This window comes from Botryllus schlosseri, chromosome 2 (genome assembly GCF_051294905.1).
Source record: "Botryllus schlosseri isolate E-star chromosome 2, Bs_hap1, whole genome shotgun sequence".
In the NCBI taxonomy this organism is placed as follows: domain Eukaryota; kingdom Metazoa; phylum Chordata; class Ascidiacea; order Stolidobranchia; family Styelidae; genus Botryllus; species Botryllus schlosseri.
The window spans coordinates 21,066,477-21,087,171 of record NC_137237.1 but is presented as its reverse complement, the minus strand read 5'-3'; the positions used below and the strand labels follow the sequence as shown (position 1 = coordinate 21,087,171).

General features: G+C 40.7%; 1 protein-coding gene across 2 annotated transcripts in view; it reads left to right on the top strand.

The window, feature by feature from the left end:
- Window positions 1-1,582: 1,582 nt before the first annotated feature.
- Window positions 1,583-20,695, top strand: part of LOC145434105 (uncharacterized) — a 37,158-nt gene continuing 18,045 nt past the window's right edge. For both annotated transcript variants that reach the window (XM_080311402.1, XM_080311401.1), the window contains exons 1-8: window positions 1,583-1,745; window positions 2,737-2,896; window positions 4,702-4,835; window positions 7,864-8,176; window positions 8,916-9,052; window positions 12,281-12,497; window positions 18,440-18,576; window positions 19,984-20,178. In XM_080311402.1, the coding sequence (XP_080167528.1) occupies window positions 1,619-1,745; window positions 2,737-2,896; window positions 4,702-4,835; window positions 7,864-8,176; window positions 8,916-9,052; window positions 12,281-12,497; window positions 18,440-18,576; window positions 19,984-20,178 (1,420 nt within the window). In that variant the 5' untranslated portion in view covers window positions 1,583-1,618. The remainder of the gene's footprint in view (window positions 1,746-2,736; window positions 2,897-4,701; window positions 4,836-7,863; window positions 8,177-8,915; window positions 9,053-12,280; window positions 12,498-18,439; window positions 18,577-19,983; window positions 20,179-20,695) is intronic.

The window sequence follows — 20,695 nt, the reverse complement described above, 5'->3', positions numbered from 1 at the left end:
ATGGCATAATAATACTACTTAAAAGAACACATTTTTTTTTAAAAAGGACAAAGTGTTTTAAACAACCATATGTTTTAAATGCAACCCTAGCTACGCTTATGATTCTCGGTAATGTCCATTATCGGTATTTTCATAACATTACGTGTCATAACTAGGATGATTTTTCGACATGTCAAAATTTCGTCATAAATACAGCGTCAGGTCAAAAATGTGTCAACATTGTTTACAAAGCCAATTTTTTGCAACCTGCATTTCGTTTGTATCGTAGATGTTTGCACTGTCGGTGAACTTTAATTTGATATTTTACAGCCTATGACCTACTTTATAGGCCTACCGTTGTAGACGTCCCATTTTCTGCTCATTGTGAATCAATAACGGTCAAATGAAACGAATAGGTTGACATGGTGTTATGGTCAACGTACCGCAACATCCTAACTGAAGCAAGACTGTAGACCGGAGAATGTAGTAAAGTATCCTTCGTTGTACTACAAAATTTTTTAATCACTTCTACCATAATACGTGATGTAACTACTGGAATTCTTCATAGGGCCAGATTACGTCAAAATAAAGTTTTTATGTCAAGAAAGTTTTTTTCAGGCCAAAAGTACAGACAGGTTCAACCAGAAATGAAGTAGTACAATTCTAACATACTGTGCGAAAACACCTAATTTGCATATGAGAGGTCAAAATTTTGTCAAAATTAAGTTATCAAGAAAAAATGTCAAAAGTTTGAATTTTTAGGTCAAAATCGTCAGTTTTTTAGGTAAAAAAATGTTCGATCTCGGTAATACCATTTTTGGTATTTGTATGTAACCGTTTCCCTGTGCTGCGATTATATTCAATTCTTTGCGAATAGTAAGGGATGTAGATTCGTCTCTGCCTCACCTGACTATTGTCAGTGCGACAATAGCATTTGATCGATACTAGTTATTATAAATTCAGAGCTGTTTATGATGAATTGCATTATCGCAGGTGAGGCACAACTCGTCCGTGCCTCACCTGTGTCCCAGCTCTCCTTTCGCGCTGTACACTTTTAAACAATAAACATGAAAATTGCTATTGCTGGGTGAACAAATGTTCAAATTTAGTTATTCATGAACATCGACGGTAAATATCAATAATTTTTGATTGCATTCATTGAAGGTTTTCACAATATTCTTCTACTCGTCCTGGTGAGAGGTGAGGCACTGCCTCACTTGCCTCCACTGATCGCACGTCACTGCCTACCGCATAACATTTCACAATTCGTTGCGATTGTTCGATTGAACAAAACAGTTAGAAGCAGTCAAGCGCGACATAACAATGAAAAACGGAAGTTGGATAGTCACATTTGAGAGTATTACGCATTAAATTATGATATAACATCATACCTCGCTGGTCCAAAATATATTAAAATATGAACATAGGGAGTATTGTAAATTGTATCGTAGGCCTACTGTCTCGATACCTTATGTTCACGGGCAGTCGGTCTATTCAACTTGAATTGGAAAACAAATCGTCATTCGAAACAAAATATTCAGAAGGTAAATTTTCGCCCTCGAGGCACTATATAGGACCTGCATCTTCGCTTCAAAATTTTCGAGATGGTATTCTCGTTTAGACAGATGTTGGAACTCGAATGGTGTTGAGATCAGACTTTCCACCTGCAGATATAAGCGAATTGAATATGTTATACGGAAATAAGGTATTGTCATCACTACGGGTGGTATTCGTGTTCCTGTCATTGTGGACATCTACGTCATCAGGTTTGGTTCTCAATACATATTACCTTATCTAGCTAAATATTTTACTTGTTATGGTAATTACGTCTGTGAAATCCTCCTGAAATTAGGTAGCTGAAAGGGGGCCGTTGCTACGCGACTATAGTAAAAATGTTTAAAACTCGATACTACGAATATGCAAAGTGGAACATGAGCATGGATTTCGAGATTTCGAGAAATGACTAAATGTTATCCCATGTTGCAGAGTTCGCGTTATGTCGTGTGGTACACAATTGTAAATCGGTTCTTGCCCACCAAATATCCCAATAATTGCGCTTCCCGGGTGATAAATGCTCGAAACTACTTCTTGTAAAATTTGGTATACCGCCCGCACATTCTAGTCCGTGACGCAGCCGGCCTTACAGGTGAAAAGTGACGGTCTCCTTTTCATCAATAATCATAATAATTTCGAGAACTCACTATTTTGCCCGGATACCATTTGCTGTCATGCAAAACGTCTAATCTAATCGATATAGACCCGCTGACCGAAAACAACAACACAGAACATTAATGAAATATTCCAAGAGTGTAGAGGCGTTCCTTCTGGTTCTCTAGTTCTGCTAATGATTGTTTGTTTTCTCTAACTTGATCAAGGGCGTTAGTGGGGTGAATGTCAATTTGCCTCTATACCGGAACTTTATTCTGGAACATTTCGACTTCATCCGTTTCCACTTCGAGTTACAAGTTGATATCTGCGCAGTGCGCACATGCCGCACACACATGACATTGCCGGCTTCTAGGCTCGCATTCATCCAGCTGGGCTTTATTGTAAATACTGCTTTCATAGTTAAGTCAGAGAATGAAACGCCAGAATAACCTCCAACACGAAGAAACTAACCAGAGTTGTGACTCGCACTGCATGGCTTACATGGCACACCCCAATCAGAATTTCAGTTTACGACGATCCGTCAGTGACGGGGATTAGTCAGTTGCGACCGTGCCACTTTTTTAGACATTGTATCATTTTATATGTCAGCTGAAACAACGTTGTCGAGAACAGAAGCTACGGCAATTTCCGCGATTGAATGTTACAACGGCTCAGACGACGGAGAGAGTTACAGGGGTTTTATATCTACCACCGAAGATGGGTATCCTTGTCAAAATTGGAGCGCGCAAGCGCCACATCGACACTCCCGGTAAGTATCATTTCTGTTGGCAATGCATCATCGCATATGCAGTGCTTCACAAATTTTTTTATAACGTTCGCGTCGCACTTACAACAGAATGCGACGGGTGTGCTTGCTCATAGAGGTGGTGATGTGAACGTGCGGTTCGCGTTCTCAAACGAACTTTGGGAGGTTCTGCAGTGTGAACCTTTTTAATATATTCAAATTTTATAATTCAACAAAATATTTTTAGTTAAGATTCTGCATGGCCCTGGCAGCATGAAAAGAAATTTAGCACTCTACGAGCATGCAGCTTGCCCTTTCCAAAAGTTTTATTTGCTTTGTTAGAAAAGTTTGCTCGAAATATTCAGCTTTCCTTTTGTTCATATTTAGTGACTCTCTGCTGTGAGCATGGCCCGCAATAACAATTATCATAATAATAATTGATAATTCTCAACGATCTACATCAACAAAGTTGATATAAAGAACGCATCGTTGTGTAATGTAAAAAATAAAGCAGGCGTATGGGAACTATCTTGATTCGATATGATATTCTGAAGGCCTATCATAAAAGCCAAATCTGCCCTATTATGTAGCAATAGCTATATGATGCCTTAGGAACACATTATCCGGTCTAGCCTAGTAGACTCGACCGTTAAGACGTAAGCTTATATTCCCTTGCAATTCCTCGTCAAAATTGTTCGCAAACCGACGAAAACATCGATTTTTTGGAATTTTTATAGCATTTGATTGTTCCAGTTGATACATGATGCTTGAATAGTCCGCTTTACTTGCACCGTAGTGGCATCATGTGACCCGAGTCGTGGCTAGGTATCGTGTAGGCTACATTAGTATATTACTTCGCGGAAATTTAGGGCTAGAACTAGCAATATGACTTCACGTGATGCCATAGGTTCGTGTTCGTGTTCACGCTCGCGTTCACATAGAACCTTTCAAAAAGGATCGCTCCCTCGCTACTTGTTTAAGGTATCATATACGACTGAAACGACTTTGCATTCATGACAGCCCGCATTTTGTCGTCAATTGCAAGCTTTACAGCATTCATTTCCAGTCAATATACAGAAAAGCCACGTTCACATAACCATGAAGGTGCAAATGAAAAAATGCTCATTGGCGCATGTTTGCCCATGGTCACGCAGTCTCAAAGACAATGTTGAAGCTGCCCCAATCAGATGACAAAACTGAGTTCATTTAACCAACAGGAAATCGAGGCGGGGTCTACCTCGCTGTTAGCAGAGATGATACCACTAAACCAGCTATGGTTAAAGTAGTCAGTTGCTGGCAGAAGTATACGTAATCGTAAATATCTGCTCAATCACCAGTAGAACTATAGCAATTTCTTACACGTGGCAAGCCTAGCTCAAGTGGAAGTAGAAATGAAAGCTCTGAAGGGTGCTTAAGTATAGTTTAAAAGGTATATTGTGTCGCCGGGTCGCGTAATTTCAGCCATTATTGAGGTGACTATTATTTCCGACATTACGAAATGTATCATCGTGACTAGCACAACATCCGGATGGCACTGCTCGCTGATCAAATTCAAGTAAGCCCCAGATTGATTTGGGCTGTTCACGTTACTGGAAGTGTCGGCGATTACGTGAACACGGACACGAGAATGGTATGGACATTAGAATAGTATGAATATTAGAAAAAACTATTAATAAACATATTCTGCACATCACTAATGATGAAATTATTAACACAAATGCATAATATTAGGCCTAACATACTGTAAAAACGAATATGTCGTGCATTCGAATCAGAAATTGCAGACATGGATCCCTAATTATTATGCTTTCATTTTATATCTTTCACAGGACTCCCGGTAAATTTCCTGCAGCGGGATTGATGAACAACTACTGCAGAAATCCCGACTTTGAAGATAAGCCGTGGTGTTACACGACGAATCCAAACGTGCGGTGGGCGTACTGCAAGATATCACCATGTCCAGGTTACTAGCACATTTTGACACGATTCAGGTCAAGTACAGTCGAATTTTCAAAGTATGAGGCATGATCGAAGTCACTGCATTTTGAAAGATGATAGAAGTACAGCATCAGGCGCTGCAGTTATTATGAATCGAGTAACGAATTCAGAGTTCATTATGTCGGCCTATATAAAACGGCGATCCATCACTCACTCATATGTAAGACTGCTAAAGTGCTAATCTACGTAGGAACTGTATTTGTATAGCCCTGTGCAACTTGGCATTTATTCATAGGTTAAATACCGTAATAAATGAGCAAACTGAAATACAAAATAACGGTTGCATCGACTAGCCTAATCCCTATTGCTCCAACAAGTCACAAGACGTGGGTGCTAATACATACGTGCACGCACGTCGCACAATCACAACCATGCAGTGTTGCCAACTCCGGATGGACAAAAATCGCTAAAACTTGTGTCGAAAATCGCTAGATGTCGCTAAATCTTGAAACAAAATCGCTAGAAAAAGTCGCTAAATCTGAAGTAATTGCTAAAGTTGTTGAAAGACCCACACGTACATCCGCATTGCAGATTTCGCGTCATTTATGGCGTTTTTAGTTGTGCCTGTCCATTAACCTGACTGTCAAAGCTATAAAGAATGACGAATTACCAAAGAGGAGGGCATTTAGGCGTTCTCGGAAGACATTTTCGATTTCCTGAAAAAGGAGGACAAATCCTCCTAAAGGAGGACCTATATGGTAACCGTATCATAATTCGAGTTCATAATACGCACAATTCATGTCAGATTGTCAGTCATCTCAAAACGGGACGAACTATGCGGTACATTTCAACAAACCAGATCCCTCTGCGTAACCACTGACCAGGTTTGCAGTCATAACCACTCATTATACAGAGGCGTAACACAAACTGCTGCTGACCGTCCTAGATATAGAAAATGTGCCTTGCTCGATGCGTCCGTGAATACGCGATGCGATATACTGATAATTGGGGAAAAGTGCTAAACTTCGCTTAACTGGGTGGGAGTATAGGCTACTTGAACACGACATGACTCGCACCGGGTTCGCCGACCACTATAAGTAGCGACGTGCAATTTAGAAAATAATAGGAGCGCCGACCCGCTAAGTATATATCGCTACTTACAGCGGCTGACCTTCCAATCATATTTCTATATCCCTGTCCAAGTGTCCATCCATCTGATCAATGTTATATAAATTATCACGTATGACATTTGTCCGCATAAGTAGCGTGATTATCCTGAATAGAGCTTGGTTCGAAGAAAGTTATTGTCAAAAGTCTATTTAAGAGTCTTCTTGTGTTATCCGACAGCACGCATAGAAACTCGTGATTTCATTTTTGGTTATTTGAGTATCAGAGTGTTGTTACATTTTGTGTTAGTATCAAAAGTAGCCTACGCGACGTAATCGTTTATTATTTTATTTATCTGACGTGAATCAGATATAAAACTCTGTATTCGAGCAATTTGGGGGAGGGCGATTTAAACCCGTTCCCCGTATGATCTCGATCTTCGTACGAACAGTGTTAGTACTGTTACAGCTCACGTAGGTCCGATGCACAATAGTTTTCTCCTCGGTTATCTTGTAGCTCGCGGTTTCCGTTTTGGAGGGAAGGAATCCTACACATTCGTCCGACGTGGGCGTAAAGAATTAATTCGCATATCGGACCTTGTATAATCTATAGCAAATTTCATTGGACGAGCATGATTGTGATTGCTCGTATTAGGGGTCAATTGGCCAGGATCTTGGCGGATTTGGCGATTTTTATGGCTGGAAAAGTGATGGCCAACTTCGCTCCCATGACCAAGAAAGTCAGTACAGACGTTCATGTCCATGCACGCGACCTGAATGCAAATCGGCGATGCGTGCTGACGCTGTGGCGTGCATAAGATATGGTGAACGTCCATGATGTTTGCTGCTCAAAACTGATTGGTATCAGATATTTGTGAAAAAAATCGCTAGAAAATCGCTAAATACTTTTCAAAAGTCGCTAGATTTATCGCTAGTCGCTAGATCGATATTTTTTGTCGCTTGACCGAATGAAAAATCGCTAGATCTAGCGACAAAATCGCTAAATTGGCAACACTGATCACAACAACAAGAAGACGAGATCGCTCATGCGTTTAGGGAAACTATTAGAGAGAGAGATAGTAGTAAGAGATAATCACACAAGCCCCATATAAAATTATCAGCCATATGATGCATTTTAGGCCTGTGCAAGTGCACAAATGTTGACGAGTAATATAGATGTAAAATCTTGATCCGTTCGATATAAATCATTCAACAGGTTCGTTAAGAACGGTTCGGCGGTGCGTGCTGTGGTACGAGGTTCCGTTAAGGTGAGCTGCATAAGCGCTGTGAGCAAAGTGAGCAGTGAATAGATCAGAAAAACATTGCTACAAGCTCCATTCAAGGCTTTATCAAACCCTTCCTATTTGAGATAATAAAATGTGCTTTTTCATCCACCTCAAAGATGATCAACCGTGCACTCTTCCTGACTCTGTCTGACAAAAGGTTTTGTGAAAAAAGTGCCGATTCAAGGACGCCCGTGCACGTTCGCAAAAGCTTCGGACGTATGTAATATAACGGCTTTGTATTGGTACAAAAGAGTGCCGTTATATGTCCCGTTTTTAGATTCATCTCCGCTTAAGTGATATGCGTCAAATATGTGCTTCGCGTGCGGCGATAAATCTATTGTGAAAGTACTTTCTCCGTAAAAGGGGATTGGAAAGCCACACGTGTAATATCTCGAGTACCGGTAGCAATGTGTTAACGCCGAACGGGGAATGGTAAATTTCTGATTTTGTCGTGAATCTCAATGACTGGCTTGACGTATGCGAAGAGAATTGGCAGGTCGCAGCAAATCCAACTTGTGGGCTGCATGTTAGGATTTGTATCATCCTGTGTATCTATTCCTGGTCATGGACTACTGCGGCGTCTTTACTCTGTTTTGGTGTAGTGTAGGCTATACCATATTCGGTGAAATGTTGTAGATAATGGTTCTTTATTCTCATTCAGACGAAACCACATCACCGTTGACGAAAACCACTACCGCGTCAATATCCTCTACAGATCTTCCGGATTTGGAAACCCCGACAACTGAAACAACAACAACGACAACAATAACAACAACAGCAACCCCAACCACCACCACCACAACAACAACAACAACAACAACAACAACTACTATAACGACAGCAACGCTTCCTGAAAATGAATGCTACGACTCTGCCGACAACGGAACGAGTTACAGGGGATTTATCTCTACTACTGAAAACGGATATACCTGCCAAAATTGGTCGGCCCAAACGCCACACGCTCATGATAGATGGTAATAATAAGTCTTGGCGATTTAGATGAATTTTCTTTGATGTTGTTAAAGAGTTTCGAGGGGTTGCGCTTGAATCGATAAACAAATTTATAATCCATTTTATTTGACCGTGGTGCTTAGAAGAAGTGGATGGGACACATTGGCACCATTTTGACGGTGACACGATGGCCCGTTGATATCCAAAGGCAGATTAAAAAAGATATGTGAAAATCAAAAGAAGAGTGTGCTGAAGCAAGATCTTCGCCATCATTCCCTTAGAAAACTTCCCTTGAAGTGTCAATCAATAAATGGAGGGCATTAAGGTGATGTTACCTCCCCCGATAATAATCAATGTGGATCGGCAAGCCGGTAGTTATATTACGATTACAAACATCGTGGTGTAAACTATAACTGGTCCTGGACACCTGCTGATCCATCCTTTTCTGCAATACTTCTCAGTTTATTGCTATTTGATAAGGTGTTAAATCTTTTAATACTCTCACATGTTAACCCACCGCCAGTCCAATTGTGCCTCGCCTATGGGGCACAAGGGGACATAAAGGCAAGTTTCTCAAGTGGTGCTGTACTTTGAAAATATGCGTTTATATTCATCTATTGTTTTGCTAATGTTCATTTGTATTTCTGTGTTCGAAATAAATTTATGTCTAAAAGTGTGTCTTTTGGCCCATTTTCCCCACCTTGCCCTAATCATAAATTAAAAAACAGTCTCTTCGGTCCATTGAACTGCTGTGTTTCGCAGGATTCCCGAACAGTTACCTATGGCTGGCTTGGAGAAGAACTATTGCCGAAATACTAACCCTGAAGACCAAAGGCCGTGGTGCTACACGACTAATCATGCTGTTCGATGGGAGTTCTGCAAGATATCTCCATGCTCAGGTTACGAGTATAAGTGTATTATTGTGCTAACGAAGTTCTTCTAATAATCGGAAATTTAAACTAAACATTCCAAATTACAAACAAACGTTGCAGTTCCAATGTTATGTTGCAAACGAACCTAAATCGGAGAGAAACGATCAACGAGTGGATTCCATAGTCAACGGTATCAAGGCCTGCGTAAAGCAATTACCACACTTTGAATTCGTAGTCGGTTCATTATATCGCTACCCATCACACACACGATTCGCAAGCACGCAAAATCTTACCGTGTCGCGTATTTTGCGATCCACAAACGAGTCAGAATAGGTAACGGCGAATACAAGACTTTTTATCGCCACACTACGCATACGTATTCTAGTCGCGAGAAACGCAGAAATTCTTCGAAGGTTATAAATGAATTTTGTCAATAATATGGGTACTTGCATATATTGCTATTAATTTTGTATCCACTATCAGCCTACGTGATCAGATTTAGTGGTAGGGCTGATGGAGGTAGGGACTTCAAAAATCTAGCGACGTATTTGCACAGTACATATTGAGACATATGTATATGCTCATTGTTCATGTTCATGCCACACGACTAAGTCTATAATATCAAGGGCGGGCAACTTCTGAAGTCGGCGGGCCGAATATAGGAAAATTAGGTCATTGGCGGGCCGGATTGCTGAAGCGACAGGCTACATTATTCGCCCATTTATCCACAAATACAGGGAATAAATCGTATTTAATGAATGTATTTTACCGACAGCAATGTAACTTCAAAGCCATTTCTCGCCAATAATGACGAAGACAATGTGGATTTGAGAACAGCATCGTCGTACAGGCACCGCCGTGTATGCTTCTCTCTAATCAATCCACACGGTGCAATCCCTAATTAAGAGTTCAAGGCGTTCGATAGGCCCGGTACCCCAAATTTACCAAGATATCAATTCATTCGGGTTTAGTAGGTGACGAGATATCGTGGTTGTTCAGCTGTGTGGCCTATTTTATCCCGATATTGAATTCATGTGGCCCGCGGCCTCTTACGAAATTTGAAAGTGGCCCACGACCCGTTTTGAGTTGGCGAACTCTTGCATATGCGGTATCTTACAAAGCCTAGAAGTGTGCCGTGCTACAAGTCGACGGTTACGGAATAAAAAAATAGGAAATATCGACCTAGTGTAAATTACCATTATAGTCGACAAACACCATGATTATCACAAATGACATTAGGGTTGAGTATACATCGTAAAGGCCGATAATGCAAGTCTTCTCGCTTCGATGAACTAACGCGTAAGCTCCGCCCTCGCTCGCTGCGCATACATGTGTATAATAACATAGAGTCCCTAACATTTGACGTGTGTAAGCAAGTATAGTGGGGAATCTCGGAAGACTGGGACCGCGGGCCGCATTGTCATGTAAGACGGCAAAACTGTCCGCGGGCCGGATCGGGCCCGCGGGCCGTATGTTGCCCGCCCCTGGTCTATATCCAGCATCCATGAGCCGAAATTCCGTCGCCTAATAACCTGGCACCACTAGGATGAGTCGAATGATCTCTCTTTCAGCTGCAGGTAATATCCACTGGTTGGCTTTCTGAGGAAAATATTTTCAACACCCTCAACATTAATTTGAGACCAAAACTTATTTAGAGCGCAGTGTCCCTTTGAAATTATTGCCTAAAAATCTTCCACGTCGAGCACCAGACCGTTCGCGGGGAGAACTGCCATCTTGCTTATTTTATAATACTAGGCCTACTAATAATGATAACTTGAGACCCAACGTACAAGTGTTTGCTGGTTATAGTATAGTATACATACAGGATGATATTCACCAAAATATTATTGCAACAATATATTGGTTAATAAGGCTCCTTATTGGGATAGGTATTCCTATATTTCGGAGAATCTATACTGTGCATAGTCTCTGATTGAAAAAACTCTTTCAGAAACAGGTAGGCTATGTCACCGAACATGGTGCACACTGCGCATTTTCAGAGTAAAATCTGTTGACGTTGAAGTAGGCATACTTATAGCTTGTTGGCACCGCAAAGCCTCCGTAATGTCCATTTTGCATATGCACTGGAAATGCGTTTCGCAAGACGTCGTTCTATCTCGCAAAAAGGAAGGAGATGCTGCAAAACAGTTGATTATTCTGTTAGATTGATAAAATATATGAGTCAATACGATTTACGTACTGTAGACTGGTAAAGGCTTGCGAATACATTTATGGCACCAAATGTTAATTTGAAGGTAACATCGTCTGTAATTTGAAAAAGCTACGGGAAGACATCCAGTTTGGTGACAGGATGCCATTTGTCTTTTGCCATGTATGAATTTTTGGAATTATATTCAAAATATCTGTCTCAAATTTCGAGGAGGATTTGATTGGGATAATAGGCGATGACATATTTCGGGGCCACTGAAGTGGTTGGTGCCTTTATAATAACATGCCACGATGGAACATGTACATTCTCGGCCCTCGCATTTGTCTAGCCAAAATCTGTTCACCACGACCACCAGCCAGAACACGATAGGAGTTGTGTCCTCACCATCATCGAGCCAGGATTTAACCAATTGTGCGACACCAAACAGCAATGTCCCAGGCCGGAGTAGACTCGACCAACAATTAAGTTGCAGCGGGTCCCTGTAGTTTTAGTTAATATATTCGAACTGATTTTAGGCACGAGAAAAGCCGGGTATTACTTAATAACCAAGAAAGCTATGAAATTTGTTTATCACTATGAGATTTCAGAAGAACACAATTTTAGGTCGCAGGGATAAAGGGGTAATTATAGGGCAAGTTTTGTTGCAGTCAAGACCGTGAAAACTTGCGTGTTGGAATTCCTGAAACGTTGAAAAATCGAAAAAGTGGCATAAAGTTAATTGCATGAAAAAATGAAAAAAAGTTGCGAAAAGTTGCAATATAAGATTCCTCCAATAGCTTAAAACACCATACCACATAACTTAAGTATTTGGGAACCTGCTGGAAGCTGTAAAATAAAGTTGCAAAAGTTGAATCTCTACATATTGTTTAGTGATAAACTGTACCATAGTATTTAGTATGGTAGAATAAATCCGCATCATCATTGCGAACTCGAACTTATTTCACATTATAGACAATTATATTTTACTTTTGGATTGAGACTGTTACTATTTAATTTCACAAATATATGTTTTTAGTGCAACGTCTGTTATAAACCGAACGGTATATTTTGTCAATGAGAGTTGAACACTGATATTTTGCATACAGACGAAACCACTTCGCCTGAAAGCGAAACAACGCCACCGTCAGATTTTCCGGATTTTGAAACGTCCATGACTAATACTATATCGTTATCAATGCCTCCTGCAATTGAATGTTACGACGCTGCCGACAAAGGAAGCAGTTATAGGGGATATATCTCTACCACTGAAAACGGACGTACCTGTCAAAATTGGATTGCCCAATCGCCACATTTACATACGTGGTAACTATATTATCCATCAAGTTTTAAGCCGCAGAGTTTTATTTTACACCAACGTAGTTTCGACTCTTAATTTTTATATTTTTCTTCCCCATTATTACTGGTTTTTGTGAGCGTTTTATTTTCATCTATGCTATATGTTCTTCAAAGCGGTCGAAGTATAATATTATGACACGTATCCTCGATGTGCAACTTATTGTATTTTATCTTTAAGAGCATATCATGTTTTATTTATTCTACATCCCGTCATCGGTTTTCTCAACGCCTCTACGCCTTGTGATGGTTGTGATCACGCCAAGCACGCTAATTCGGTACTGTCTATTTAAATTGATATGCAGTGATAAAACAGGGATAGCGTAAACACCTAGAACAATGGTTCTTAAACTGGAGGACGAGTAGCTTTCTGAGAGAAATGCTGTACTCTTGAAATCACGATGAGTTTGATTTATACTGAAACATCCAACTCTTCAGCAATGAAAGAGTCCTAATTTATTTTGATTTTAAACGCAATCATTGCGTCTTACCATCCATGTATTATATCCCGATGCTTGATATTGACTGATACCGGACCTCGGATTAACCGAAAACATCTCTGAGTTAAATGTAATTGGTGAATGCATATAGCTGTTAGCCTTCTCTTTTACCGCAGAAATATTTTCTTGTCGGTACGAGATCTGGTATCAGCTTAAGATCAAGCATCGATGAAAAGTTCGCCGAGGGATGAAGTTATAAGGAAATTTGATTTTCACTTATAAGGCCATGCTGTGTTCCGGAGGTATGGGGGATTAATTTCCTCCGGGGGCCATATGAAAAGCAGAAATACGCTGGCGGGCCGTGTCTAAAACTTTATTCTGCGGGTTATTAATTGTATTTGTATTGAAAGCAGTGAATTAGCCTACGTTGCTAATACATGCTGCTCAGTGGAAGTTTTGATATTGGGCAATGGAAAAGCGACGGTTGATTATCAAAAAATAATATTTAGTTGTCGTCATAATTCAAAACGATGGTGACTAAAACGTGATACATTTAAAGCTCTTTTTAACCGATGGACACCATGTTATATAAAGACATCAAAATGTATTTAGGATCAGAGTTGGATCAATTGTAATTTGTAATTGTAATTGAATGTATTTAATTACATTTTTCAATGTAATTGTAATGTAATTGTAATTACAGCATTTTTATTTTGTGTAATTGTAATTGTAATTGTAATTTGACGAAAATTTTGCTCAATTACAATTTCAATTACATTAAATTGCTATTGAGACTAGACAGGCACAACATAAAATAATTGACTTATAATGCATTCTCTTTAAATGTCGACAAGGAATTTGGTGGATCCATTCGCGGAAGCCCTTGACTGCGCCCTTGCTGGCGAAGTTTTTTTAAATATTTTTACCGCAATGCTGGCCTCGGCTGCCATTGTATACAATTTTTAGATTACTAACCAACGGATGGATTCGCAACACGTGACTCACGATTGAATACGCCGAGAAGCGAACTGCTGAGCCGGCTAAAAGCAACAGAATTGATAGTCCCATAGCTGGCGATCCAAGCGTCGAAGTTTGATATGTATGGTCCTAATCGAAAGCTAGTGTCGCACTGATTCCGCAATAAAATTATATTTCCAGGCAATGGTACCATCCAAAAATAGTCGTGAAAGTCTGGGAATCGGCATTGTTCTGAACAATCGCTGGGCGTAATTGGTAATTGTTGTGGTCATGCTGCTGCAGCGTTCTCACTTTTCAGGACAGTCGGCCTTAAACGGCTATTTTGGAGCAGTTACATTGCCCTGACGAGATTTTATTTTGTATTTTCGGAATTAGTACATCAATAGCTTGCGATAAAGACCAGATGCATCAAATTTGGACGCATGGATCGCCAGCTCTAGGACTACAAAGTTTGCTGCTTTTAGCCGGCTCTGCAGTACGTTTGTTGGTGCATTCATCCGTGACTCACATCTTGCGCGTCTATCCGTGGGTTGGCAATCTACAATACGATTTCAGATCACGATGCTGCATCGTTACTTCGTCTGGCTAACTAACCAGACCACTGGATATTATATATCGTCTTATCTGACAAAGCACGGTTTTGTTTTTACTCCTCATCCTAATTCCTACGTCCCTCGATAAAAATAATATAATTTCTTTAATTATATACTATATACGCAAATCCAACACGTGCATATATTATAATACTTTTTCAACGACATACTGCACCCTATCCTTAATCCTAACCCATAGGAAATTAGGTAAATAACATTTTACATTTCCAATTACGTGAGCCATAATTACCGAGCATACAAAACACGCTTATATTACGTCACCATGACATCTTACATAGCATACTATGTACGCACATAAACGCATTTAGTACTACACAATCTGAACTAGACTTGAATTGTTGTTAAATACGACGCTACGGTTGTCAAGGAGCACGGTTGAATTTATGATTATTCAATTACATGTTCAACAGCAGCAATTGTAATTGTAATTGTAATGTAATTGAAGCACGCAAGGAGTAATTGTAATTGTAATTGTAATTTGATATTTTTAGCATGGAGTAATTGTAATTGTAATGTAATTGAAACATGCATGAAAGTAATTGTAATTGTAATTGTAATTGAACTCAAATAATGTAATTATTCCAACTCTGTTTAGGATACAACAAAGCTTGTCTTGGTCGCTGCCTCCTGAGCAGGGTGCAGCTTGGTGAAATAGCCTTTGTTGTTGATGGAAACTACCAGTACTTCCAAAATTCGCCCTTCCTTAGCTGAGTGTCAGTCTTCGCATTTTTTCCATAATACCGACCTACATTATACTCCACAACGACCTGGTCGCCACAAACCAAAAGGACGGGTTCGCCCGCTGCTGCTGCTGCCGCCGCTGTGAATCTTCTTGAAATTTTGGCCGTCGGCCCGTACCTTTCTTTTTTGGCATGCCCGCCCGTTCATCGTTTAATCACCAGCACTGATGGACTTGTTTTACGAAGTAGGAATTTTGAAACGTATCACGTAACGATTTGAAGCACAGAGTGCGTAAATGCGACGATGGCCACAAAGAAGGTTTGTACGAAACTATAGGGACTTTTTGTTACATCACACTTTGCTACATTGGCGTTATTTCGAATCAGGATTACGCGTACAATGTGCGACATGTAGGGCACGTGATTGCGGCAAATAAATAAACAGGCTCATATAGTGAACGAATGTCCGGTTCAGTTTATACAAGCTACAATTTTAGTCCTCGAATTAGCATTCAAAAGTAGGTTTTATGTTCTGAATTCCAGGCAACTTGTCGCGGACCGCTCAAAATCACGTCGCGGGTCGCACATTGCCCAGGTCTGCCGTAGTCTGCAATTTATATAATATGCGTTTTGAATCTTAGAAACAAAGGTTTGAATCGAAGTTGTTTACAACGTCAAATCAGCCATTCCGGGTATGATGCATCAGGACACAATTATTAGAATGTCACTCGTATGAAGCAGTGCAATTTAAGGCCATGCAAGATATGGTGCGAACCCGCATGTGGGTGGAGCTCGTGTGAAATAGAAACTTATAAAAAGTTGGTTGCGAAGAGAACGCTAACCAACGATGTCACATTGCTAATTCTTAATAATATACGAGGACGCAAGTTCATGATAGACACAGAGCGGCGCAGTGGTTCTCAACCTTTTTGTCTTCGCGGACCCCTTTTGGGCCGTCACGGACCCCCGCGGACCCAAGACGTTTTAGATCAAATTTAGCTCAATATTCGCACAATCATCATCTGTCTTGTGCAATTGATAAGTTTAGGGCTAGTGATAAACAGCAACAATATGACCTTTCTTCAAAATGACATCCTATTCATGCAGAAATTGGGTTGACTTTTATTATTTCAAAGCACATTCTGCACCTGCATTTCTTAAAATACGTGGTCGTGCCTTGAAAATCCGCACCTTCGATTTGATATGAACGAATGCTGAAAATCCATTTAGACCAGTGGTTCTCAAGTTTTTTTGAGATACGCCCCCCTTTACGATAGTGATAAATTTCGCGCCCCCTTATTGTCATAACACAAAATGAAACCAGAATGCTAGCAAACCCAATGGATAGTTTGATTACATGGATGGTTATGCTTGTTGATGAGAGAATTCTTCAATATGAAATTCGGGCTAAACACATAGCATCAACAACGAGCTGCAGGTAAATCGCGCAAAGCATGTAAATATTTATCAGTTGACCACATCTTTGTTCCTTCCTTCAGATTCTTTCACGCCCCCCAAAGGAGGTGCGCCCCCACCCCCCAGTTTGAGAACCACAGATTTAGACAAAGAAAGGTGGTATTGTGACGAATGTAATAATAACGGGTAACGCTTCCGACGACAAAATTGGGCATGATCGCACCAATTATGGCACCAAACAATTTTTTATTGAGCATTTAACGTCAAGCCTGATCATTTCCATCTAGCAGCCAATCTTCAAGTTATTATGGAAAAGTGGTTATGTATATCACAGGAGAAAATGGATTTTTGCAAACATATCCAAGTGTCGGTGATTGACCTTACTAATGCCACTATTTATTTTTTACACAATCCCCAACAAAACAGCAATATATTTGTATCAGTAGGATAATGGCAATTTGTAGCTAAAATGAGTCTGCCAAGCCGGATATTTCATCTTTGACGGTCATTCTGTTGATGTGAGTTCTACTGCTAATAAACAAAAACTGCCTCGTAATTTTCCTAATTTAACAAAATTCAAATTCGGTTAAAAATGATCTTGTAAATTCAGAGGCTTCGCGGACCCCCTGAAAATGCTTCGTGGACCCCCGGTTGAGAACCGCTGATCTAGACTCTAGAGCAGGGGTGGGCAAACGTTTGAGCTCGCGGGCCGCATTCAACATCTGAATCCATTCGCGGGCCGCACTATGTAAAATTGGGATTATAATCCAAAATGCATTATTATTGGTATTTGATTATATAATGAGGGCTAGGAGATAATATATATGCTTAGCAAACCAGATTGCTTTGATGATATTGTACACGCACCAGAGACAGTGGCGAGATTTCATAGGCTGATCGACCTCAATAACCTATAGAGATGAAAGTCGGCTGTCCTGATCTTAGAGCCGGATTGACATGTAAATCTGTGAGCAGCTATCTGTTGATAGATTTACTAATTCCACTTTTGGTTCAATTCCAGGCCACACAATGCTGACAGCATCATAACCATGTTAGCTTCAAACACGCTTCCACTATATGTAGATAAAATATAAATACCCTAATTCTACGCATACAGAGAACGAATTTACCTAAGACACGCGCGAATCGTTGCATCACTGAAATATTGAAAATGAAGTGGCCAATCAGAAATCACAGTCGTGATCCGAAATATGTCAATGTCGCTTCGGATTTCTGTGATGCTTAGCTGTTGAACCCTCTCAAACTGCGTGGGCCTTGCGAACTGGCTGCCGCGCTAAAAATTGAACTATTGAAGTATTCAACTTAGAACAGTGATTATCAAACTTTGGAAGCCCCCCCCCATATGATGGTGAAAGACTTCGCGCCGCCCCCCGCCGCTAGCAAACCTAACGGATAGTTTAATGGCATTTAAGGTTACGACTGTGGATGAGAGCTTCTTAAATATGTAATTGAGGCTAAATATCGAGGAATGACTGTAAATAGGTTGGAAATCGCGCGAGGCGCGAAAAAAAAATTTCATTCGAGCTCAGCTTCACGCCCCCCTTCAGATGCCTAACGCCCTCCAGTTTGGGAAATACTGCTTTAGAATTATCATGGTGAAATATACTAAGAATTCGATTTTTAGTACGCATTTCATCAATATTTTTAATAAGTTTCTTTAGACTCTCGCGGGCCGCACAGAACGGTGTTGCGGGCCGCATGCGGCCCGCGGGCCGTAGTTTGCCCACCCCTGCTCTAGAGTTTTAGACTGCTGTACTTCACAGGACTCCTGGCAATTATCTCGCGGACGGTTTAGTCAAAAACTACTGCCGAAATCCTGCTGGATCCGACGAGAAGCCGTGGTGTTTCACAATGCACCCTAAAATACCGTGGGAATTCTGCCAGATATCGCCTTGTTCAGGTAGCGCTTGTACTAATCGTGGATATCATCCGTGCACACGATATTTCTATAGTTTTGGAAGGGTTCACTGTTCAAATTTGACGTCACAATGCATATGGTATCGTTATGTTCATATTCAAATACTTGTCTTTATATCTATTGCTCACGTGAATACCACACACGCAGGCTTTTGAAATCGCACGATCTAATTTAACTGTGCACCATGAAATTACCTTCCAAGTTTGTTACGAGCTGGCGTAGTGGTATAATCCATCACAGCTACATAACACCGATTGGTTATAGTGCAACCGAGGTCGAAGTGTTGGAGGTTCATCTAAGCTCCTCCTCGCCATCTTATTCATTAAGCCAGGGGTTCTTAAACTTATTAGACCGCGACCCAAATCTGACTTGTAATGGCATCTTGCGACCCAAGCCCCACATATCTAAAAGTATACATTTTTAATATTGATGCGCTATGTTTTTACGGGCATACATGACATAGAGAATGCGCAGACAGCAGTTGTACGCAACGCAGATCTATCAAACATGTCTGACGCACGCGATTTCAAATTTGAGTGTATTTTTTCTCTGCGGGGGTCGCATCTGTGCTACTGTCCACCCAGAGTACAGGACGTGACTATTCGGTGCCGACCATTTCGACGACCGGACATATCAATATCGAAGGTTTTGGCCAACCTGCGATGGTCAATGTTGACCAAGGTTCTATCGCTGTCGATATTTTTGGCACTGCACTTTGCCCAATCTTATGTTGGCCAAAACTTCAGGTCTTCATAGGTTCCGGCACCAAAAGGGCGGACCTGTACATCGCGCCCGCCCGTTGCACACGCCTACACTAAAGTATCCCAATGGTCTTCGACGGCTTTTTCCAGAGAAACCAATGTCAGACAAATCTCATCAAGAATTCAAACTAAATTGTGTAGCCTCATTCTAAGGTCGCATATTTTCATGAACAAGCCATACTGTAGTAACAACTTTTCTGCGTGTCTTGATCATTGGCTATAGTACCAACACAGTGACCTCGGCTATGTATAAGGAAATCACGCGGATAAATTTTTACGTTGCAAGAATTTCACGATCGCTCTGGTGCCGTCGCGACCCAACATTATACCCTTTGCGACTCATGTTTGGGTTGTGACCCATACTTTAAGAACCCTTGACCTGGGCGGTGTCTTAAAAAGCTTACAAGTAGGCAGTGCTATAAGTCGGCAGCTACGGAATCAAAATATATTCACTTCATGGTATGTATAGCAATAAAGGGTAGCTGAGTGTGCCCAGGCGAGATTTACCGAGAACCTGCTTATTCTGTTTTGAAATGCAGTCGATCGCTAGTTATTTATATTTGAACCTTTCGATTTCACCCGGCCATGCCTATGGATTTAGCTATCAGTCGTTTTGCTATACTTTCAGGCAATGTCACTTCGACAAAGCCTACGAACTCTGCGACCGAAGGGATAATCGACGAGGCGTCTATGACCTCTCCAAGCTCGGTAGAAACCGAAACGGAAGTTATCACTTCTTCGCTGGCGGCCGTGCCTCCTGAGATGACGACTCTGTTGATGGACCTAGACGCAGAACCGGAATCGACAAGAGAGGGAACAGAAAGTACCGCTGATATTAGGGTTGCATTTTAAACAAAAATCAATCCAAAACAAATATTTTTGCAATATGGCCTTTGTAAAACATTTTTTCGGTCATGATTTCCAAGAGACGCAAAACAACATTTTAAATTACAATATATTGCTCCGTGCGAGTTGTCGGCATGAGTTGGAAGTTTTTGTACTCAAGATATATTTCGACGCTACAAAATCACTGATTCCAAGGCAGATTGCGTTGCATAAAACAACAACTGCTTGACTTTTCCAGAATTTCAGTAAATGTTATTCATAAATATGTCATCCAGGGCCATAGAGGGATTTGTAAAATTTTCACCTCATATTAAGGTGATTGAACACACAAGCCCGCAATTCAAACGAGTCACAGGGTATATAACGGTCTATTTCCTGTCGGTACTCGTCGCTTACACTGATTTCATCAATAATTTCATCTGATTCTTCGTCTTCAGCAATAATTCGATTCAGTTTTATTTATAAGCCTTGTGATTTCTGAGAATAGTCTTTTC